Source organism: Syngnathus typhle, linkage group LG21 (assembly GCF_033458585.1).
Source record: "Syngnathus typhle isolate RoL2023-S1 ecotype Sweden linkage group LG21, RoL_Styp_1.0, whole genome shotgun sequence".
Classification (NCBI taxonomy): Eukaryota; Metazoa; Chordata; class Actinopteri; order Syngnathiformes; family Syngnathidae; genus Syngnathus; species Syngnathus typhle.
The window spans coordinates 3,677,023-3,694,545 of NC_083758.1; the positions used below are offsets into that span (position 1 = coordinate 3,677,023).

At 46.0% G+C, this 17,523-nt stretch overlaps 1 protein-coding gene across 7 annotated transcripts in view; it reads left to right on the plus strand.

Moving 5' to 3' along the window:
• wnk1b (WNK lysine deficient protein kinase 1b) overlaps window positions 1-17,523 on the plus strand; it is a 40,699-nt gene that overhangs the window by 16,386 nt on the left and 6,790 nt on the right. For 4 of the 7 annotated variants that reach the window (XM_061268316.1, XM_061268317.1, XM_061268319.1 and 1 more), the window contains exons 3-25: window positions 1,921-2,093; window positions 5,422-5,642; window positions 5,844-6,001; window positions 7,194-7,282; window positions 7,415-7,554; window positions 7,633-7,712; window positions 7,778-7,954; window positions 8,222-8,288; window positions 8,363-8,556; window positions 10,198-11,583; window positions 13,224-13,298; window positions 13,359-13,433; window positions 13,774-13,980; window positions 14,396-14,466; window positions 14,545-14,698; window positions 14,760-14,876; window positions 14,947-15,057; window positions 15,121-15,172; window positions 15,241-15,381; window positions 15,466-16,036; window positions 16,099-16,391; window positions 16,459-16,520; window positions 16,983-17,039. In XM_061268316.1, the coding sequence (XP_061124300.1) occupies window positions 1,921-2,093; window positions 5,422-5,642; window positions 5,844-6,001; window positions 7,194-7,282; window positions 7,415-7,554; window positions 7,633-7,712; window positions 7,778-7,954; window positions 8,222-8,288; window positions 8,363-8,556; window positions 10,198-11,583; window positions 13,224-13,298; window positions 13,359-13,433; window positions 13,774-13,980; window positions 14,396-14,466; window positions 14,545-14,698; window positions 14,760-14,876; window positions 14,947-15,057; window positions 15,121-15,172; window positions 15,241-15,381; window positions 15,466-16,036; window positions 16,099-16,391; window positions 16,459-16,520; window positions 16,983-17,039 (4,671 nt within the window). The remainder of the gene's footprint in view (window positions 1-1,920; window positions 2,094-5,421; window positions 5,643-5,843; window positions 6,002-7,193; window positions 7,283-7,414; window positions 7,555-7,632; window positions 7,713-7,777; window positions 7,955-8,221; window positions 8,289-8,362; window positions 8,557-10,197; window positions 11,584-13,223; window positions 13,299-13,358; window positions 13,434-13,773; window positions 13,981-14,395; window positions 14,467-14,544; window positions 14,699-14,759; window positions 14,877-14,946; window positions 15,058-15,120; window positions 15,173-15,240; window positions 15,382-15,465; window positions 16,037-16,098; window positions 16,392-16,458; window positions 16,521-16,982; window positions 17,040-17,523) is intronic. The other 3 variants (XM_061268318.1, XM_061268320.1, XM_061268322.1) reach the window with 3 other exon arrangements.

Here is a 17,523-nt window from a genome sequence, read left to right on the forward strand (position 1 = left end):
CAAGTTACCATGGCACCGATTTGAAACGTAAATACGATGCACCCTCCGTTTGTTTCCAGAAAAACACTAACCACCGTCTGGAAAGTGGCCTGTTCTCAGGTTAGCACCATCATAGGAGGTGGATCATAAAGTATCAACTCCTGTAAACAATCATGAGTCCCATGTTATATGACTGTTAAATCATTGGACGCTAAAAAAAAAAAAAACTTCACTTGAGGCCCAATAATAGTATTAGGTTAATAAGCTTGCTAATAGCATTAGCTCGGATGGGAATTCCGGTTTATTGATACTATTTTGCGACCTACATATTGAGTCCGAAGCGTCGTGTAGCAATTTTCGGCTGACCGACACGTTGGTGACTGGACTGGGTGGCCGGCGGCCTTTTCCTGGGTGGGCGCCCGTTTCTGCGCTCCCTCAGGTCCGTCGACTCGGACGTGACGCTCGGAGAACATAGAGCTCTGCGGAGGAGTGTTGTGTGAGTGGCAGATAAGAAAGTACAGATGTGAACGTGCGGGCCCGCCACGTGGAGGTTCACGTCGGTACGCCTGTGACAAGGAGGAAGAGCGAGAGGGTATTTTTGAATCTGACAAACTCGAGTCTCATGATGTTTTGAAGCTCTGAGCAGAAGAGACGGCAAAACAACTAAACACCCAACAACACTGCTAGTGTTCTGGGAATTGAATTAGTAAATAAATAAAAAAAATTCTCACAGGATGATATCATGTCTTAACCTGAACATTATTCGCTTTGTGTAGAAAACGCCACCGCCGATTAATCGATTATAAAGGCTCTTCTGCTCTGCACATGCTCACACCCGTGAGAGAGCGAGAGAAGCAATCTTCCAGTATCCCGAGGGAGGCGTCATACAGTAATATGCATGGTCAGGCGGCTCTTTTTTTTTTTTTTTTTTTTTTTAAAGTGCTGCTGGGAAAATGGAATGTTAACTTCCAGGCAGTCAGGTGACCTCGCAGCACTTGTCATGTGATCACTGGGTCAGTTTGTTTGTCAGTTGCTAATAGACATCAGTGAAATGCATGGTGCACACTGCAAGTAGAAACCACAATGTTCTCATGCACTGCTTGATCAAAATATGGAGAAAACATTAGCGGTAATAAGCACTTAGAGATTTGGTGTCATATGTAAAGTGTGTGATAAATAGTATATATTTTTTAATGAATTATTATGATTATTTGATGTATTTATTTTTTATTTACGTATTATCATGTATTATTATTTATTTATAATTATTATTATAAAAACATAAGCATTTTCTCTCATTGTTATACTTGGTAAGATAAAAAAAAAATTAATTGGCATATTGTCTTGTTTTCTAACGACATTAAATCAGCAAACATGAAACGACTAGCGGTCCAGCTCATCAATAAGTAAACACATTCTTTGACGCACATTCGTGCATCAACGAACACGCGTCCTTCGAGGCATTTTGCATTTTATGAGGTCATTTGGGGGATGCTGGAATTTTAAATGTGTTAGTCTGTAGACAACTCAGAATCCTGGACATGAGCTATAATTACCGTATTTTCCGGACTATAAGGCGCACTTAAAATCCTTTAATTTTCTCATAAATTGACAATGTGCCTATGGACGTTGCATAAAGTTTGACTGATTTATTTCCCCTAAATATGCATTAATATGTTTTATAAGTTGCTCAAGATACCGTAGGAGTCTATTTCTGATAAAAGCAGACAAGATCAAAATATATTTGATTGCTGCGCTGCCTTTGATTCCGACTTGAAAGTCCCCGAGAGTGAGCAGCTGCCTTTCAGTGTGTTTTTGTAGCGTGACACCGTCATCATCATCACATTTCGATGACCACTTCTCTCCTCGCATCCACTTATCACATCCGTCCACTCCATCCTGCTATCATAATTCCTGTTGTCCTCACACTCTTGTTTCCAGGACCGGAAACTGTCCAAATCTGAACGGCAGCGCTTCAAGGAGGAAGCCGGGATGCTGAAGGGCCTCCAGCATCCCAACATTGTCCGCTTCTACGACTCGTGGGAAGGGCCGTGCAAGGGCAAGAAATGCATCGTGCTGGTGACAGAGCTCATGACTTCGGGCACGCTCAAAACGTGAGTATGGTGATAGGGACTGAGACTATTTTTAGAATAGGCCTTGAGGCTAACTAATACCTGCTAGCACATTTGAGTTTATTGGTAATCTGTGAATGCATTGCTTTATTGTACAGCTCACGAAAAAAAATTGTCCACGCGTCGAACACGTGGTCTACAGAAGCACGGGAGGCCTTTCAATGCGATTTCACAATCAAAGGCGGGCGGGTTGGCCAAGCAACGTGGTGCATGGTGGGACACGGTCCCACCTGCCAGATGCTGCTTCTGCTGCAGATTCCTCTCATTCCTATCAACTGGATAGATAGACCGACAGAGGCAGGGAGCAAACGAAGCGTGCCGAGGGGGACAACGTGACGACGTGACGCGCGGATGAGCACGGTGACAGTTACAGTTCAGCCAGGGTGCAAGAGCGGAACAATCTAAAGAGGCATGAAAACATTATTTTACGATAGGGAAGAGGTTATAGCAGGGGTGGGCAAACTACGGCCCGCGGGCCACATCCGGCCCACGGGACCGTTTAATCCGGCCCGCCAACCCTGAACAAATTGTATTAAACGTTTTTTTTTTGGTCATTTTGCCTGCAATGACTGCGTTTTCCCAGTAGATGGCGAAGCGCTCGCCTGCGCATTTACTACCGGAAGCCGTGTCAGAAAGCTCGGTGCACACTCACAAGTGCGTGTACGTACTCCGTAGTACGGACTTGGCGCACTCTCGCTCTATTCGTATCAGTCCCGAATTTAGAGCGTGGGTTTTGACGACAGCATTCTTATAATTCGCGCGCTGAGCTTTCAGATGCAGTTTTGCGCTAAAGCCACCCACAAACCTTCCCCTGGAATCCTTCCATTAAAATGAGTGGCCCGAAAAAAAGAAGTGAGTGCCGAATGTTAAAAAAGAGTGGACAATTTGGCTCGACGTACGCGACGTGACGTTCAGCCACATCAACATCAACCCGTCACAGATCAAGGTAAACGGACCAACACCTCGGATCTCGCCTAAGAATTGCCACAACAAATTTTACTCCAGACTATGACGCACTAGCAAAAAAGGGAGACCAACAACACTGTTCCCACTGAAAATGAACGGGAGGCTCTCAAGTTTATTGTAAAAAAATGCATTTTGAATATGATTTGTACACATAGCAGGGATTGAAACTAGCGACCATTCTCATTTTCAAACAATGCTGGATGCTCAAGGACATTGATGCACCACCTATTTGCGACTAATCTTAACCTGTAAAGTTCTTAAGGCTTACTTTAAGGAGGTGTTTCCCGTTTCCTCACCTCTGTTACCAGGTGTTTGCGAGTTAAAACTCTGCTCTGATTTTCAGATACCCCTCACCGTGTTGCTGTTTTGATTACTTTATTTGGATGTATGCTTTCACCGATTCTTCAAGATGATATATTTGGTCAGAATGTTTGCCGTTTGATGTGATCTCATAAGATAAACATCTTTCATTAATCCAGTGCTTCTCAATTATTTTCTGTTACGCCCCCCCCCCTAGCAAGAAGAAAACTATTCGCGCCCCCCCTCCCCACCGTGACTATCCTAACTTGTCTTGTAAGTCGTAAAATGTTGCACTGTCGCAAACGTCACAGAAGTAACAATGAGAGCGCCACTGCTCCCTGCTGGGAAGATGCGCAATTACACTTTATTCTAGTACTGCAAAAAAAAAGCCTGTTCCCCAGGGTCACACGCGCCCCCCCAGGTATAGCACGGCGCCCCCCAAGGGGGGCGCCCCACTATTTGAGAAGCACTGCATTAATCTGACCTGCAGGCACTGAAGTGATGGAGATTGTTCTTCATAATAACAGTGTCGTATTTTATGAGAATCACTGATAGCAGTTTTTTAGTGAATTATTTTTTTAATGCTGTTAATAAATGCATTTGTTTTCAAAAAAAATTGTTTGGAATATCCATGCTTTACTACCTACTAAAGGCCAAGATCTTTTATGCAATGACCTTTACAGGTCGCTTATATGACTTCACACAACGCCTACGTCCATCTGCTCCTTGTCCGGCCCGCCGGTCCAAATTTAGAACCCAGTTCGGCCCGCGAGTCAAAAAGTTTGCCCACCCCTGGGTTATAGTCAACTTGTAAGTGTCACTGACACGAAAAATGAGCCACCTGTGATTACAGTGACAAGCATGACAAAGCTTACAAGGGCGATAGTGCCCTCTACTGTACACTGGAGGATTTCCATTCATCCTACAAATCACTAAAAGTAAAGCAACTGTTGAAATTTTAAAAAAGATGAATGGCAATAAAAATTGCTAGCAACATCGCTGACTTTTAAAAGTGGGGGGGAAAAAATGCTATTTTAATTTTGACACTTAAAGTGGATGTACAATTTGTTTTTGCAGGGCAAATATATTTAAACTGTTGGCCAAATTTGGCCCACGGGCCAAATGTTTGATACCACCGGTATGGAAGCATCTCAAAAAAACCCACAGCCAGAGGTTATCATGAAGTAAATATGTCTGGACACTTGGATTACTTTAACATTGTGCAGGACCCAGAGAAGAATGTAAATGTGGAGTGGTTGTACACTACATTATGTTGGCTGGAATCCAAATGAACGCTCTTAAAGAAGGGGACCCTCATGTGCAAAAGTGTTGGGAATGATAAGGAGCATGGGAATATTGACTTCTACACGAGAGCCCTTATCTATGTGTGTGACCGTGTGTGTTTTTACGATGTTATGCAGTGGTGCCTTGAAATATTCGTGATAACAGCAAGCAGGAGTAAAATCAATAATCCATGTAAATCAATTTGTTTGTATTATACTGCCACCAGGAGCAGCACAATATACAGTGAAGTGAAGCAAAAATGTAGCAAAAACTGTTCTTTACATTCTATGGTAATTATTATGATAATAAATAGTGTGATTGAAAAAAATTGGCGAGGCTGGAACGGATTAACAGCATTTCCATTTATTTCAATGCGGAAAGATTCTTTGAGTGGTTTGCGTCAAGGCAGCTTTGTGTGTACCCCACGAGGACATGGGGAATTTTGAAGCAGCACTTAGACTGGCTCTCATGAGAGTCCGAACTTTTCTCCAATTCTGAATTAACAAGATCAAAGTTTTGGCTCTTGGATTGCATAAGGGAAAAATTTGATTATTCTGCCGCGTGACAATTTCAAATTAAAGATCCTTTACCTGCATTATATCTAATCTAGAGTGTCCAAATAAATCCCTTTGTATCTAACTAGACTTCAAAATCAACCTGAAAATCCAGCAAACCTAATAGACATTCAGGTTGGGACTTTTTCCACTGATCCTTATCGCTGATGTCAGATTTCTTACGGAGCTTTCCATTTATTCCGCAGCTACCTTAAGCGCTTCAAGGTGATGAAGATCAAGGTTCTGCGTTCGTGGTGCCGGCAAATTCTCAAAGGCCTCCACTTCCTGCACACCAGAGCGCCGCCCATCATTCACCGCGACCTCAAGTGCGACAACATCTTCATCACCGGGCCCACTGGCTCGGTCAAAATCGGCGACCTGGGCTTAGCCACGCTGAAAAGGGCTTCGTTTGCCAAGAGCGTCATAGGTAGGATCTGATGACCCCAGACCCCTTGGACAGCCAAGACTTGTCAGTTGATTCACTCATAATGTACTCTTAATTTGAAAAGAAAACTATACTCTTCCTGTTACTAAAGTCTAGCATGAAATGCTAACGCCCCCTAGTGTCAACAAATTAGATTAGCTGAGCCCCGCAGAAAAATTGTATTATATCATCTGCTGTGGTCAGGTACTCCAGAGTTTATGGCGCCGGAGATGTACGAGGAGAAGTACGACGAATCTGTGGACGTCTACGCTTTCGGGATGTGCATGCTGGAGATGGCCACCTCGGAGTACCCCTACTCGGAATGCCAGAACGCGGCCCAGATCTACAGACGAGTCACTAGCGTGAGTGTTTGGATTCATTTCTGATTAAAAAGAAAAACGAAGTAAGACAAATTCAATACAAAATACAATTTGGTTTTAATTTAAATATGAATCTAATCACATCGTTCTGCCCAAACACACCTGGCTAATGTCATTTAGCCATATTAAAAATCGCAATAGAGTCAGGTCTTAACAATCGCCCCCGTTCTTCCTTCCTAATGATAGCCGGCGGGACATTTTTTGGCAAAACAACTAGTTGTGTTATTTTTCCCAACACACCCCGGGGGTGCCGCTCTCGTCTCACCCGGTAATTGACACACACACAACCCCGCTTGTCCTGACCAGACGTGTCACCCCGATTAACCTCTTGCGTCATCACTATAAAAGAAGCGACCGAAAGGAAAAAAAAATTCAATTTGGCAGGAAGTAATGAGATTATCCACTTTATGTTAAAACCTTGCACCAGCGCCATTTTGTTTTGGAAAAAAAAATACATCGGCCTAACCGAAATCACCACGGGCCTTATTTTCAAAATTAATCTCGATTGTTAATCCAAAAATGAAAGCCACTGTTACTTTCTGAATTTTACGTCATTGCCTCGTCCTCTAACCCTAACTGAAAAGTCGCTTCCCCTTCCCTCTGAGCATTCCTTACCTCCAATCAGCCTCATAGGTAAAAGCCCGCTTTCTCCCCCTTCTCATCTGTCATACCTAATAGCATTACCCCCCCCCCCCCCCCCCCCCCCCACCTCACCTCCCATCAGTCCTAATGTTGTTTGGTCCTGGAATCTTGTGAGGAGTGGAAAAAAAAAATCAAAAACAGCCAATGAGAAAAAGGATGGGGAGGTGGCCATTTCATTTGCCGGTAAACACTTGATTGAGACACTTTTTGAGTAAAAGCTAAAGCGTCTCTTGGTACACTCAAGGTAAGTCACTCAATATTTTTTAATATATATTCCCTGATTTGGTCTCATTCATAAATTTGTTTGTCAAATATTTCAACAGTCCTAACAAACCGCTTGACTCTAACGCCATTCATTTAAATAACAAGGCCCGCATTCACGGTCACCTGATGAGACTTATATAAGTCTCGCATGACTTTGCATGTAAAGAATTAATTCACTTTTGTTTTTTATCTATGGCAGGAAGTATGGGCCATGATAGCATTGCTAACTTGAAATTTTTTGATTGAGTGTATTTGTATTGTCACGCAGGGAGTGAAGCCAGGTAGTTTTGACAAGGTGGCCATTCCCGAAGTGAAGGAAATTATCGATGGCTGCATCAGGACGAACAAAGATGAGAGGTGACTTTTTTTTTTTTTTTCAAGGATTGATAATGTTGTGAATGCCAGTGTGCTTTTTCCTCTGCTGCATTTGTCCGGAAGGATCTTTCAGAATAACTTAATAGTCTCTTGCCCTACCCCCTCCCCTTCAAGATACGCTATCAAGATCCTGTTAAACCACGCGTTCTTCCAAGAGGACACCGGAGTCAGGGTTGAGCTAGCAGAGGAGGATGACGGGGAAATGATCGCCATCAAACTCTGGCTTAGGATCGAAGATGTCAGGAAGCTCAAAGGTAAGATTTATTCAAATGAGAAAATTTGATATGAAATATATTTGATAGCCGCTAAGCTACTCGTCGCCGTATTTCCAGGAAAATACAAAGACAACGAAGCCATCGAGTTCTCTTTCGATCTCAACAAGGACGTTCCCGAAGATGTGGCTCAGGAAATGGTATCAGCTCAAGCGGCTCTGGGGTCCCAGTAAGAGGGGATTACAAATGTCGCCGATGCGTTTAGGTCGAGTCTGGCTATGTGGCCGAGGGCGACCACAAGACCATGGCCAAAGCTATCAAGGACCGCGTCTCGCTGATCCGGAGGAAGCGAGAGCAGAGGCAGCTGGTGCGGGAAGAGCAAGCGAGGAGGAAACTTGAGGCGGAACAACAGCAAGAGGCACTCAAAGTATCACACACACAGGTGGGTAGTAAAAAAATAATAAATATGGAGAGAAAAAAAAATACATATATGTGTATAATTATTAAAAAGAAAATGAAAATAAATACAGAAAATATATATTATATATAAAAAAATATTATATATAAAAAATGGATACATATACATAAATATAAATATATATATTATATATATATATTTATTTATTTATTTAAATTTTCCGAACAAGACATTTCAAACAGCTGTAAACACATTAATTCCATTTATTACCAGTGGTCTTTTTTTTCCCAGGCGGAGGTTGAGGAGACCGAGGCAGAGCAACCGCATCACTATCAGCAGCTGGGAATCTTGCACGCAAGTAAGACTCACACACGCCACTAATTTGACAACACGTGATACTCGGACATTATATTCAATTTGCATTTATCGCAGCCGAAGGAGCCGCCGACAGCGGTCAGGGTTCCTCAATTTTCTCCAGCGACTGCCCCCAGCTGGGTCAGCTGACCATGTCCTATAGCGGCCCGCCGGCAAGTCGGCCTCAGTCCCAGAGTCCCTACTCCACCGCACCTGGAGGTGGCCCCGCTCAACAGCAGCACCCAGCTTACGCTCAGCCAGCGCAACCAGTGGTGAGTAACGTTTGGCTAGCTTACCTCATGCGTGGTCGCGTGCTACGTTTGGAGTGGGTTCACGATTGAAGTGCCTGCGAGTGGGATTGCGGTTTGAAGCCGAGCATGTTTTTATTTTTGATTTTATCAGTCACAAAAGGACGAGCAGAAGGTTTTAAACTCCTGGTCGTCCTGCATTTTATCTCTTCTTTCCTTCATCCAGACTCCTTGTTTTATATTATTGGCTGATTTTGTAGTCCAATGTGATTTCATCTTTTATTTTTAAGACTTAAATGTCACATTTATCATGTTTTTTTTTTTTTTTGTCGTGTTTTCATTCACAAAACTGTTGTTTTTGTTGACACTGCCAGACCCACCGACTATTTTCTTCCCTTCCCCAAAAAATGCCCATAGTTGTCGGGGAGAATACTCGTAGCTTTTGGGAAATTACAAAACAAAATGTTGGTTTCCACCCGACAATAATCTGATGTACTTTATGCTCATTTTGTTGTCGTTTATTTATCTACATTTCATTTTGTAGCCTTTTTTAAATTTAAATTCCAGCTGAGTTTTGTTTAAATGTTTGTCATTTATGTTGACATTTTGTTGCTGTTGTCTTTGCGTCTTGTGTTTCCTCCCCCTTTTCGTCCTCACCCCCTCCCCTGCCGTCCCGCAGCCTGCGTCCCGCCGCCGTCGATGCCGTAGCATGTCCGTTTGCGTCCCCCCCTCCTCCTACTCCCTCACCCCCGCCCCCCCGGCGCCGCGCCCCAAGCGGCCCTCCACCCCTCCGCCAGACCTCTCCTCCTCACCCTCCCTCGCCGGCGCCTCCCCTCGCTCGACCGAGAGAGACACCTTCGCCGTGCGCCTCTCCAAAGCCTTAGGGACGGTGCTTCCTCTTCACTCCGCCCCCTCGCTACCCCGGGCAAGGCAACGAAGGGCCAGCCTACCCACCCTCTTCTCCAGCCCCGTAGGTTCAAAGCTCTTTGGTCCCGTTCCGCAACGTCCTGGTGGCGAGAAGCAGAGAGTTTGCTCGAAAGAGATAACGAGGCATCATGTGCCGCAACGTCTCCTTTTGTTGCCTCTCTTCTTCTGGATTGTGTTAACTTCAGATTGACTAGCCAGCACGAGCCCTCGACTTTTGAGTCGATACCAAGTTCCGATACTACTAGTACTTCATAAAATAAAAAATGCCAGATAATTTTAAAGGAAGACAATATTTCCCAACATATAATTTTTCTTTACAATTATATGGCATTAATGGCACTTCTCTATCCTAATTTCTACTTCCTAATAGTAAAGCAACCAGTAGAGGGCAGACGATACTGGTACAGCAAGTACCGATACCTTGAAATAAGGCTGTTTTGGGTAGCAATACCGAAACTTGCAGTCGGTATAAGCCTAGCCCAAATTTTCTGAGTCAAAATACATCAGCTGATTAATTTTGAGTGAATTTTTCCCCTCCTACCATCACTCCTTCCTGTCCTCCTATTTTATATATATTTGATGCTCGTCTGTCGCTTATTCTCTTTTTTTGTCCTTTGTAATATTTTCTTCTATGCTAACCACATCATTTGGCTTCCGGGGGCTGTGTTGTTCAGAGACAATACTCTTTGTTGTTTCTTTTTCTGACATTCCTAAACCCGCTGTATCTCATTGTCGCAGCAGCATTCAATGGCGCACCCCTACAGTGGCGGCGCGAGCGCAGGAGGAGGAACAGGGGGGAGCGCCGCTCTCCCGACACTGCCGGACCCACCGACTATTTTCTTCCCTTCCATCCCCGAACGCCCCGTTTCCTTCTCGCCTCCTCCCACCGCCCCCCCCAAGGCCTATAACACGCAGAGACGCAAGAGCACGTCGATCCTCGAGGCTCACACCCGCCACTTTCAGCCGGCGTACCCTCGATACGGGAGCAGCCTGCACCCCTTCGCCGGCATGGAGGGTGTGGACCCGCCCTCTCTCTACATGGTCAATCCCAGTTTCGCCACAACCGCTCAGAGACTCGGAGTCGGGGAGCATTTGCATCTGGCGGGGCACTCAGAACCGACGTTCTACGGCTACAAGGACATGAGGGCGGAACACGAGGAAGTGGTGAGGAGGCTGAGTTTGAACCAAGCGGCCTTACTGGAACATTACGAAGCCATGGCGTACGGCGGCTACCCGATGACCGCGCACCAGCTCGGCCTTTTGAGTTTCCACCAGCAGAGGCAAGCGGCTGCCGCAGCTGCCGGTTTAGCTTATGATTCCGGTCCTCAGCCGGGCTTCTTGCACCCTCACATCATGCAAAGACTAAGCGCGCACAGTCCGGTACCTCCGCCGGGGCCTTCCATGAGTCAATCCGCCGGTTGCCCTGTTTCCTGTTCATCCACCGACACGCAGCACCACACGTCATCTTCCGCCTACCCGACGTCGGCTCCGCCAATCATGCCCGATGCGGCGCCATCTACGGGTAGTGTCTTCGACTACCATTTAGCCGCCGCGGCTGCCGCCGCCGCCAGTGACCCAAGTCTCCTGGCGTCAAGGCTGTACCGAGCCCGGAGAAGCTCCATGGATCTCCCGCTTGAGGAAAACACCCCAACAGGGTCCGGCGGCTCGGGTTCCTACCTCCGACTCCAGCCGGTAACGGAGGAGATGTGTTCCTACGTCAGTCCAGAGCTTCCTTTACCACCCGGAAGTCTCTTCCTCCATCACGCGGGCCTAAGCGTAAAAGACCGAAGCCCAGAACCTTCCAGTGACTCCCTTCCATCCTCCGATGCCGGAGAATTCCAATCGCCTCCTCCTTCGTCCTGCCATTTCGATTCCTCGGCCGCTCGATCCATCCCGCACCCGTCTTCGGCCGTATTCTGCGATTCCACAGAAACCCAAGCGCATCCGCCGTCCATGCAGAGTTTTCTCCCTCCCACCCCGGCTTCCGAGCTCGGCGCATCAGCGGCCCAGCCGGAGTCACTCATTCCAAGTGCGTGGGCCCGCCACGGAGGGGTGGTCCCCTCCCAGCCCGACATGACGTACCATGAGTCATTGCTGGCCTTGCAGGCCAATAACCCCGCACTGGTACTGAGTTCACATTTTCAATGTCTAAAGCCATGGGTCCCATTATATTACATCAAAATTCTAAAACCCATTAGATTATAAGTCAATGAACAGATCTATTTTTGGAAATGTCCATATAAGGCGCATGGTATACCGGGTTATAAGTGCACCGTCTATTTTTGGCCCAAATTAAAGGATTTTAAGCGCGTCTTATATTCGGAAAAATATTTTTTTTTAGGACCGGTACACCGTGCAACACTATTCCAAATTCCAACTTTTCAAAATAGACTTGAAAAATCTCGTATACAAATGACTGATACTGTAATTTGACCCATGAGCAATTCTTGTTGTACCGGTACCCTCCAAAACATCATGTAGTAAAGGTTGTCAATTTAACCCCCCCCCCCCTCCCTCCTCCCCCCCTCCAGTCGCTCGGATGCTACAGAGCACATTTCAGATGTCCGTTGTGAATGTCTCCTGAAAATCGACGATAATCAATTGGGACATTCATGTTTGCTTGAGATTTGCTCTGTTGTGTACCAGCTTTATAAACAACCTAAGCCTCCTTTTTTTGTGTCTTATATGAAGTAAGTAGTATTTTGTCTGTATGTTCATATATGTCTATATATGAAGACAACTTGTGTTGTTTGTACAGGTATCCCATTCATTTGGTATACTTGAAAGTGACGCGCGTACAAATGCAAAGTCGTTTGCTTTAATACAATTTATTTACCGCTTCATGAGATGTGTTAAGTCAAATTAAATGGCCGTGTTTTAATGGTCATAAAGCTGCAAGACTTTGTTGATTTGTGCGGACAAACACACTAAAACATACAACAAATTGACGGAGGCTTAGGTTCAATAGTGAATTTTTTTGTGTTTTTTTTTATTTTTTTGTACCACTTCGATTCATTTGTTTCTTTTTTTTGCAGCTTTCCCTGTTTGTTATTACCATCTTGAATTTTTTTTTTCCAGCTTTGTGTCAGACTGCTTCGATTCAGTTTATTTTATTTGCAGCTTTCCCATTGTGTTATTACCGTCTTTTGCAGGGTTCAAAGGTCACAGCTGCAACTCGTCAAACCCTTAGAAAGCTGATAGGATCTGTGTCGTATTCATTGTTGTTTTCATTTCTGTTTGTCGTGAGATTTTTTTTTTTTTATGTCACTTATGTCCTTTCTTGTCCGGTTAGTCAACGTGCCACAACTATACTTGTTTAAGCTCCCGTCTTGACAAGTATAACGTTGTACGCAGCCTTCTAAGGGTATTTTATTATTTTTTTTTTGCTTTGATAAGCCCAATTTGAATATGACTGGCATGTTATTCATGTGACGTTTGAGTACAAAGGGTAAGAAAAAATGGAAAATAGCATTTTGGTTGTTTTTCGTGTGAGCGTAACCCGCGCTTAATATTATCGCCATTAATTTGCCAACTGCATGAAGACGAAACCCCGCCTAACGTGCCTAACCCCCGAGTTTTGCAAACGCCGCCTAGTTTGATTATCTCGGACCATTTCATGTGTGCATACACAAGAACGGAATGTAGACTAATAGAAGTACCTTGCGTTTGCACTCATGTATTTTCCCATCGGGAAGCCATCCACAAATACTAATTCCTGTTTTTTTTTTGTTTTTTGCTTCTGTTTTTAATTTGGCAATGGTTAGGTTTCGAGCGCCCAGCCCACCCCGGGATCCCCGCTGTTAGCCCCGGCGGCTTCCCAGCCCGGGACCACCCAGCAGGTAAGCAAACTAAATCGCCTTCTTTATCTTCTGAAGGCTTTAAAGAATTGCTCTCGACAGGTGGGTGTTTCTATCCAGTCATCGGTGACATCATCAGCCCAGAGCCCCGCCCATATTTCCTCGCTGCAGGCGCAGGTACACTCGCACGTGTTCCTCATCCAGCATATTGACTTTAATGACATCACTCACATGAGCTTTTTTTTTTTTTTTTTTCCTGCATTCCTCGGCATGCCACCCGTGTCGGGTTTGTGTCATTATCTCGTGTGTTCAGTCATGTGACCTCAGCCCATCCCCAAGTATCGAACGCATTTTTTTTCTCTACCAAACTCCCCGGGCGTTGGTTCAGGTAACCTCGGTGGTGCTGTGTGTGTGTGCTCCTCCGTTTCCTACATGTTCCTTCAGTCCACCCTCTTCCTGACTTATCTTTCCTTTTCTGTCTCCTCTTCCTCCTTTTCCCGGCTCCTCCTCACCTCAGCCCGGTGCGAGTGCCCCCGCAACCACGTCGAGCCGCGCTCCTTCGCCGCCCCCTCCCGTCATCGTGCCGACAGCGGCCGTGGCCTCCCCTCCCTGCCCGCTGCCGCTTCCTGTCCCCTCTCTCCCTGCGCCCCCGTCCCAGCTGTTGGCCACCACGGTGCCAATCATCAGTGTAGTCCCCGCCCCTGCCACAGAAGCCCCGCCCCAGGTACAAGGCGAAAATGGCCCTGCTCCCTGAGGTTCCGAATAGAACCCAAACCTTTAGCTGTGAATTGTTGATTCCCCCAGATGTGTGTGGATGATGTAACGGCTGGACGATTAAGAAAAAGAAAGATATTTATTATATTCATATAATAATATATTACCATATATTATTCTATTTTTTATTTATTAATTGTTATATTATTTTATTTTTTTATCTATTAATATTTTTCAAGATTATTTTTGTTGAGATTGAAATCAAATTCACAAACCTTGGAAACTCTGCGTAGTTCTGCATATTCAATCGGTTTTTTTTTCTCCCAAAATCGAAACCCAGGTTGAAATTTTGATGAATCGTCCAGTCTCAGTGTGATGATGATGTATATATTTTTTGTATTTTGACTCGAACGCTTGCATTTCAGTCTGTGTCCCAACCCTCGGACCTTTCCCACTTCCAGCTGCTGGCGCCCTTAACCCAAGCATCCATAGAGAGGTAATAATAAACGCGCTATTATCCTGAGCAGGATTACGTACCCGTGCATCTTTTTATTAGTTCCCTTACCCATTTCAGTGGCTACTCTGAGGCTTCGGGCCTCAGCGACGGCAACGAGGGAGGAGGCGGTGGTCGTCACGAAGGCCGCTCCACCAAACGACACCAGAGACGTTCCGTGAGAAGCCGGTCACGGCACGAGAAGTTCTCCAAGGCCAAACTCAACGTTCTAAATGTAATAAGATTCGAAACACTCCTTTGTGCCAGGTTCTTCATGATTTTGTGTCCATGTGAAGATATCCAACCGTGGCGACAGAGTAGCGGAATGCCAGCTGGAGACTCACAACAGGAAGATGGTCACCTTCAGGTTCGACCTGGACGGAGACAACCCGGAGGAGATCGCCCAGATCATGGTATGACGCATCAACACTTCCTAACAGAACCTGTGCCGGGGGACCTAAAAATTGCCGTCATGGTCTCCAGGTCCAGAGTGAGTTCATCCTGGAGAGCGAGAGGGAGTCATTCATCGAGCAGGTCCAGGAGGTAATCGAGAACGCCGATAAAAAAGGCCTGGAGAGGGACACAAGCGGGCAGGTGAGTCCAATGGCGCGTCGTTATGCAGTTGATCGCGATTAATCGTGTTGGATTGGCTTCCAGATGAGCGGTGACACGGCCCAGCAGAATCTGGCGATATCAATCCCCATGCCAGGTGATCATTATTAATCGGAAACAAAGCTTTGCTACTTGGAGATGCATAAACTTTTTTTTTTTTTTTAGACACGTCACCCAGCGCAACAGGACAAGTGGTCCACTCAGCCGGGCGCAAATTCATCGTCAGCCCCGTACCTGAGGCCAGAATCAAGGAACTGAGCTTTCCGACCTCTCCCTTACCTTCCCGTGCAGCTTCTGTTGAATTAGGTGAGCATTTTATCGATTTGATTGATGAATCTATTATTTTTCAACCAGCCATAAGTCACAGTTTTGTTTTTTTGTTTTCTGGAGGTTCAACTCAAGGTTTGGAGTTGTCAAAATCGGCGGGAGCTGTCAGCTTACAGCAAGCCTTCTCGGAGTTACGACAGAACAAAAATCAGTTGGATCCAGGACCAAGCACCGCCCCCGCCTCCATCCACTCCGCCCACCCTCCAGTGTCCACTCCGGCGGGCGAGGCTTCAGATGGCGTTGCCGCTCTGACTTCAAACCAGGAGCCCTCCAATGCGTCTCCCATTTCTTCTTCTGGTGTGGCGAATCACTCCCAGGCGTCCATTTCCGCTTCGGTCTTGGGCACTTTACCCCTCACCGGTGTCTCCAACATCCTCTCGACAATGCTCGCATCCCCTCCCCCCTCCGTGGTGACCTCGCCCTCCTCCAGCCTTCCGGCCACCGAAGCCCTCCTCGACCATCGCTCGCTCTCCCCCACCTCGTTGGCTTCATCCAGCTCTTCCTGCGTCCTCCCCGCGCCGCCGTCGTCCTCCTCCAACGTTTCTTCAGTGCAACCCACCATGGTGCACTCGCAGCCACAAATAACCGCCCAGCCCGGGCAGACGCACACTCACTGTGGGGAATGCGACTCAAGGTGAGTTTTATCGGCAATCCAAAAGTCAATGGGGTTGAATTTTGGTGATATTCCCCTCCTAGGTGTGACGCCTCCATGGAGTGCCAAAGCAAGCCAGACGACATTCAAGCTCTCGAGAAGAAGCTGCGCTCGCTCTTCATGGATCTCGGCGGAGGGGCGGTTTCCCCTCAGGGGGACTCGCCGCAGGCCGACGCCAACTCAGCGGCCGGGACCTCCTCCCCGTTGGGCACTCCCGCCACTTCTATCGGCTCCGGCCAGACGGCCAATACTCCTCAGCCCCCCACCACCCTGGCGCTGGGCTCGCCCACCCCCGTTCAGGGGCCCAGCACACCTAGCTCCACTCCTGCACCTGCAGGTATGGCTTTTTGATGTCCGTCCTCAAATTTCTCGTTCACTGATATAATTTTTACTATTTCCTCCAGCAAACTCTGCCGCCACCTTTGGCCAGACCACTCCATCCAAAACACCCTTGTCTAGGGTACCGGTGAGTACCTTTGAACTGTCTTTGAATTTTCAAAATAATCTTAGTCGTTCTTCACCGAGGATAAAGAATATATGCATGCCAGTATTATTTTATGGCATGCGTTTGCGTGAGTAAACATATTGTCGGTATAAAACCGTCGCACAATGCTATTCATTAGCCACTCTATGGCGTTTTGCATTGTATGTTAGCATTAAGCTAAATTACCTTGTTAGCGGAAGCCTTTTGGTTGTTTTTATTACACATTTAGTTGTCTTTATTCTATGATGAGTTTGACATTAAACCTCCACCACTGAGTTTTTCTTGAATTTGACTAAAAATGTCGGTAACCCTGACAATTAACAGTTAAAGGAGATGCTTACCATGTATTAACACGTTTCCTCACAACTCCTTCTGCATGCAAGTTCACTGACTTTCCCCCCCGTCTTCAAATCTCATCTCTCCCGCTTTCCACTCCGGGATTAGACCAGTTCTCCTTCTTCAGAACTCCCGCCGTTCCTCCCTGGACCATATCTCACTCAGGTGTTGTTGTTTTTTGCTGCTATTTAAGAGTGCCATTCGTCTCCATCATGTCTTATTGCTTTTACTAACGTTGAATGTTTTATGGTGATTGCTGCATGGAGGATGCTGAGCAATAATCAGTGAGGCTGGAAAGAGCAATGAAGTCTTTTCAAACTGACAGATTTAGTGCAAAAGAGGCACTCGCTGACAAACTACCTGAGACACAATAGACTTTTATCCCCCGGACTGTTTTGTTGTGTCTGTGACGGCCGATGTCTGTCTAAAAATAATTTTCCCTTCAAGCGCCAGAAGTGCGCTCAATAAAAATGTGGGAGTCGCTGACATTCACTCGCTGCCTGTGACGAAACTCCCGCGGGCGAAACGTGTCTGCTTGGATTAAAATGACTTGACTGCAGTTCAATTTTACTGCGCTTTGAATGATTTATGTTTAGAGAAAAATTGAGTTTATCTTAGATCTACTTCTGTGTTTCTACGGAATTGAATG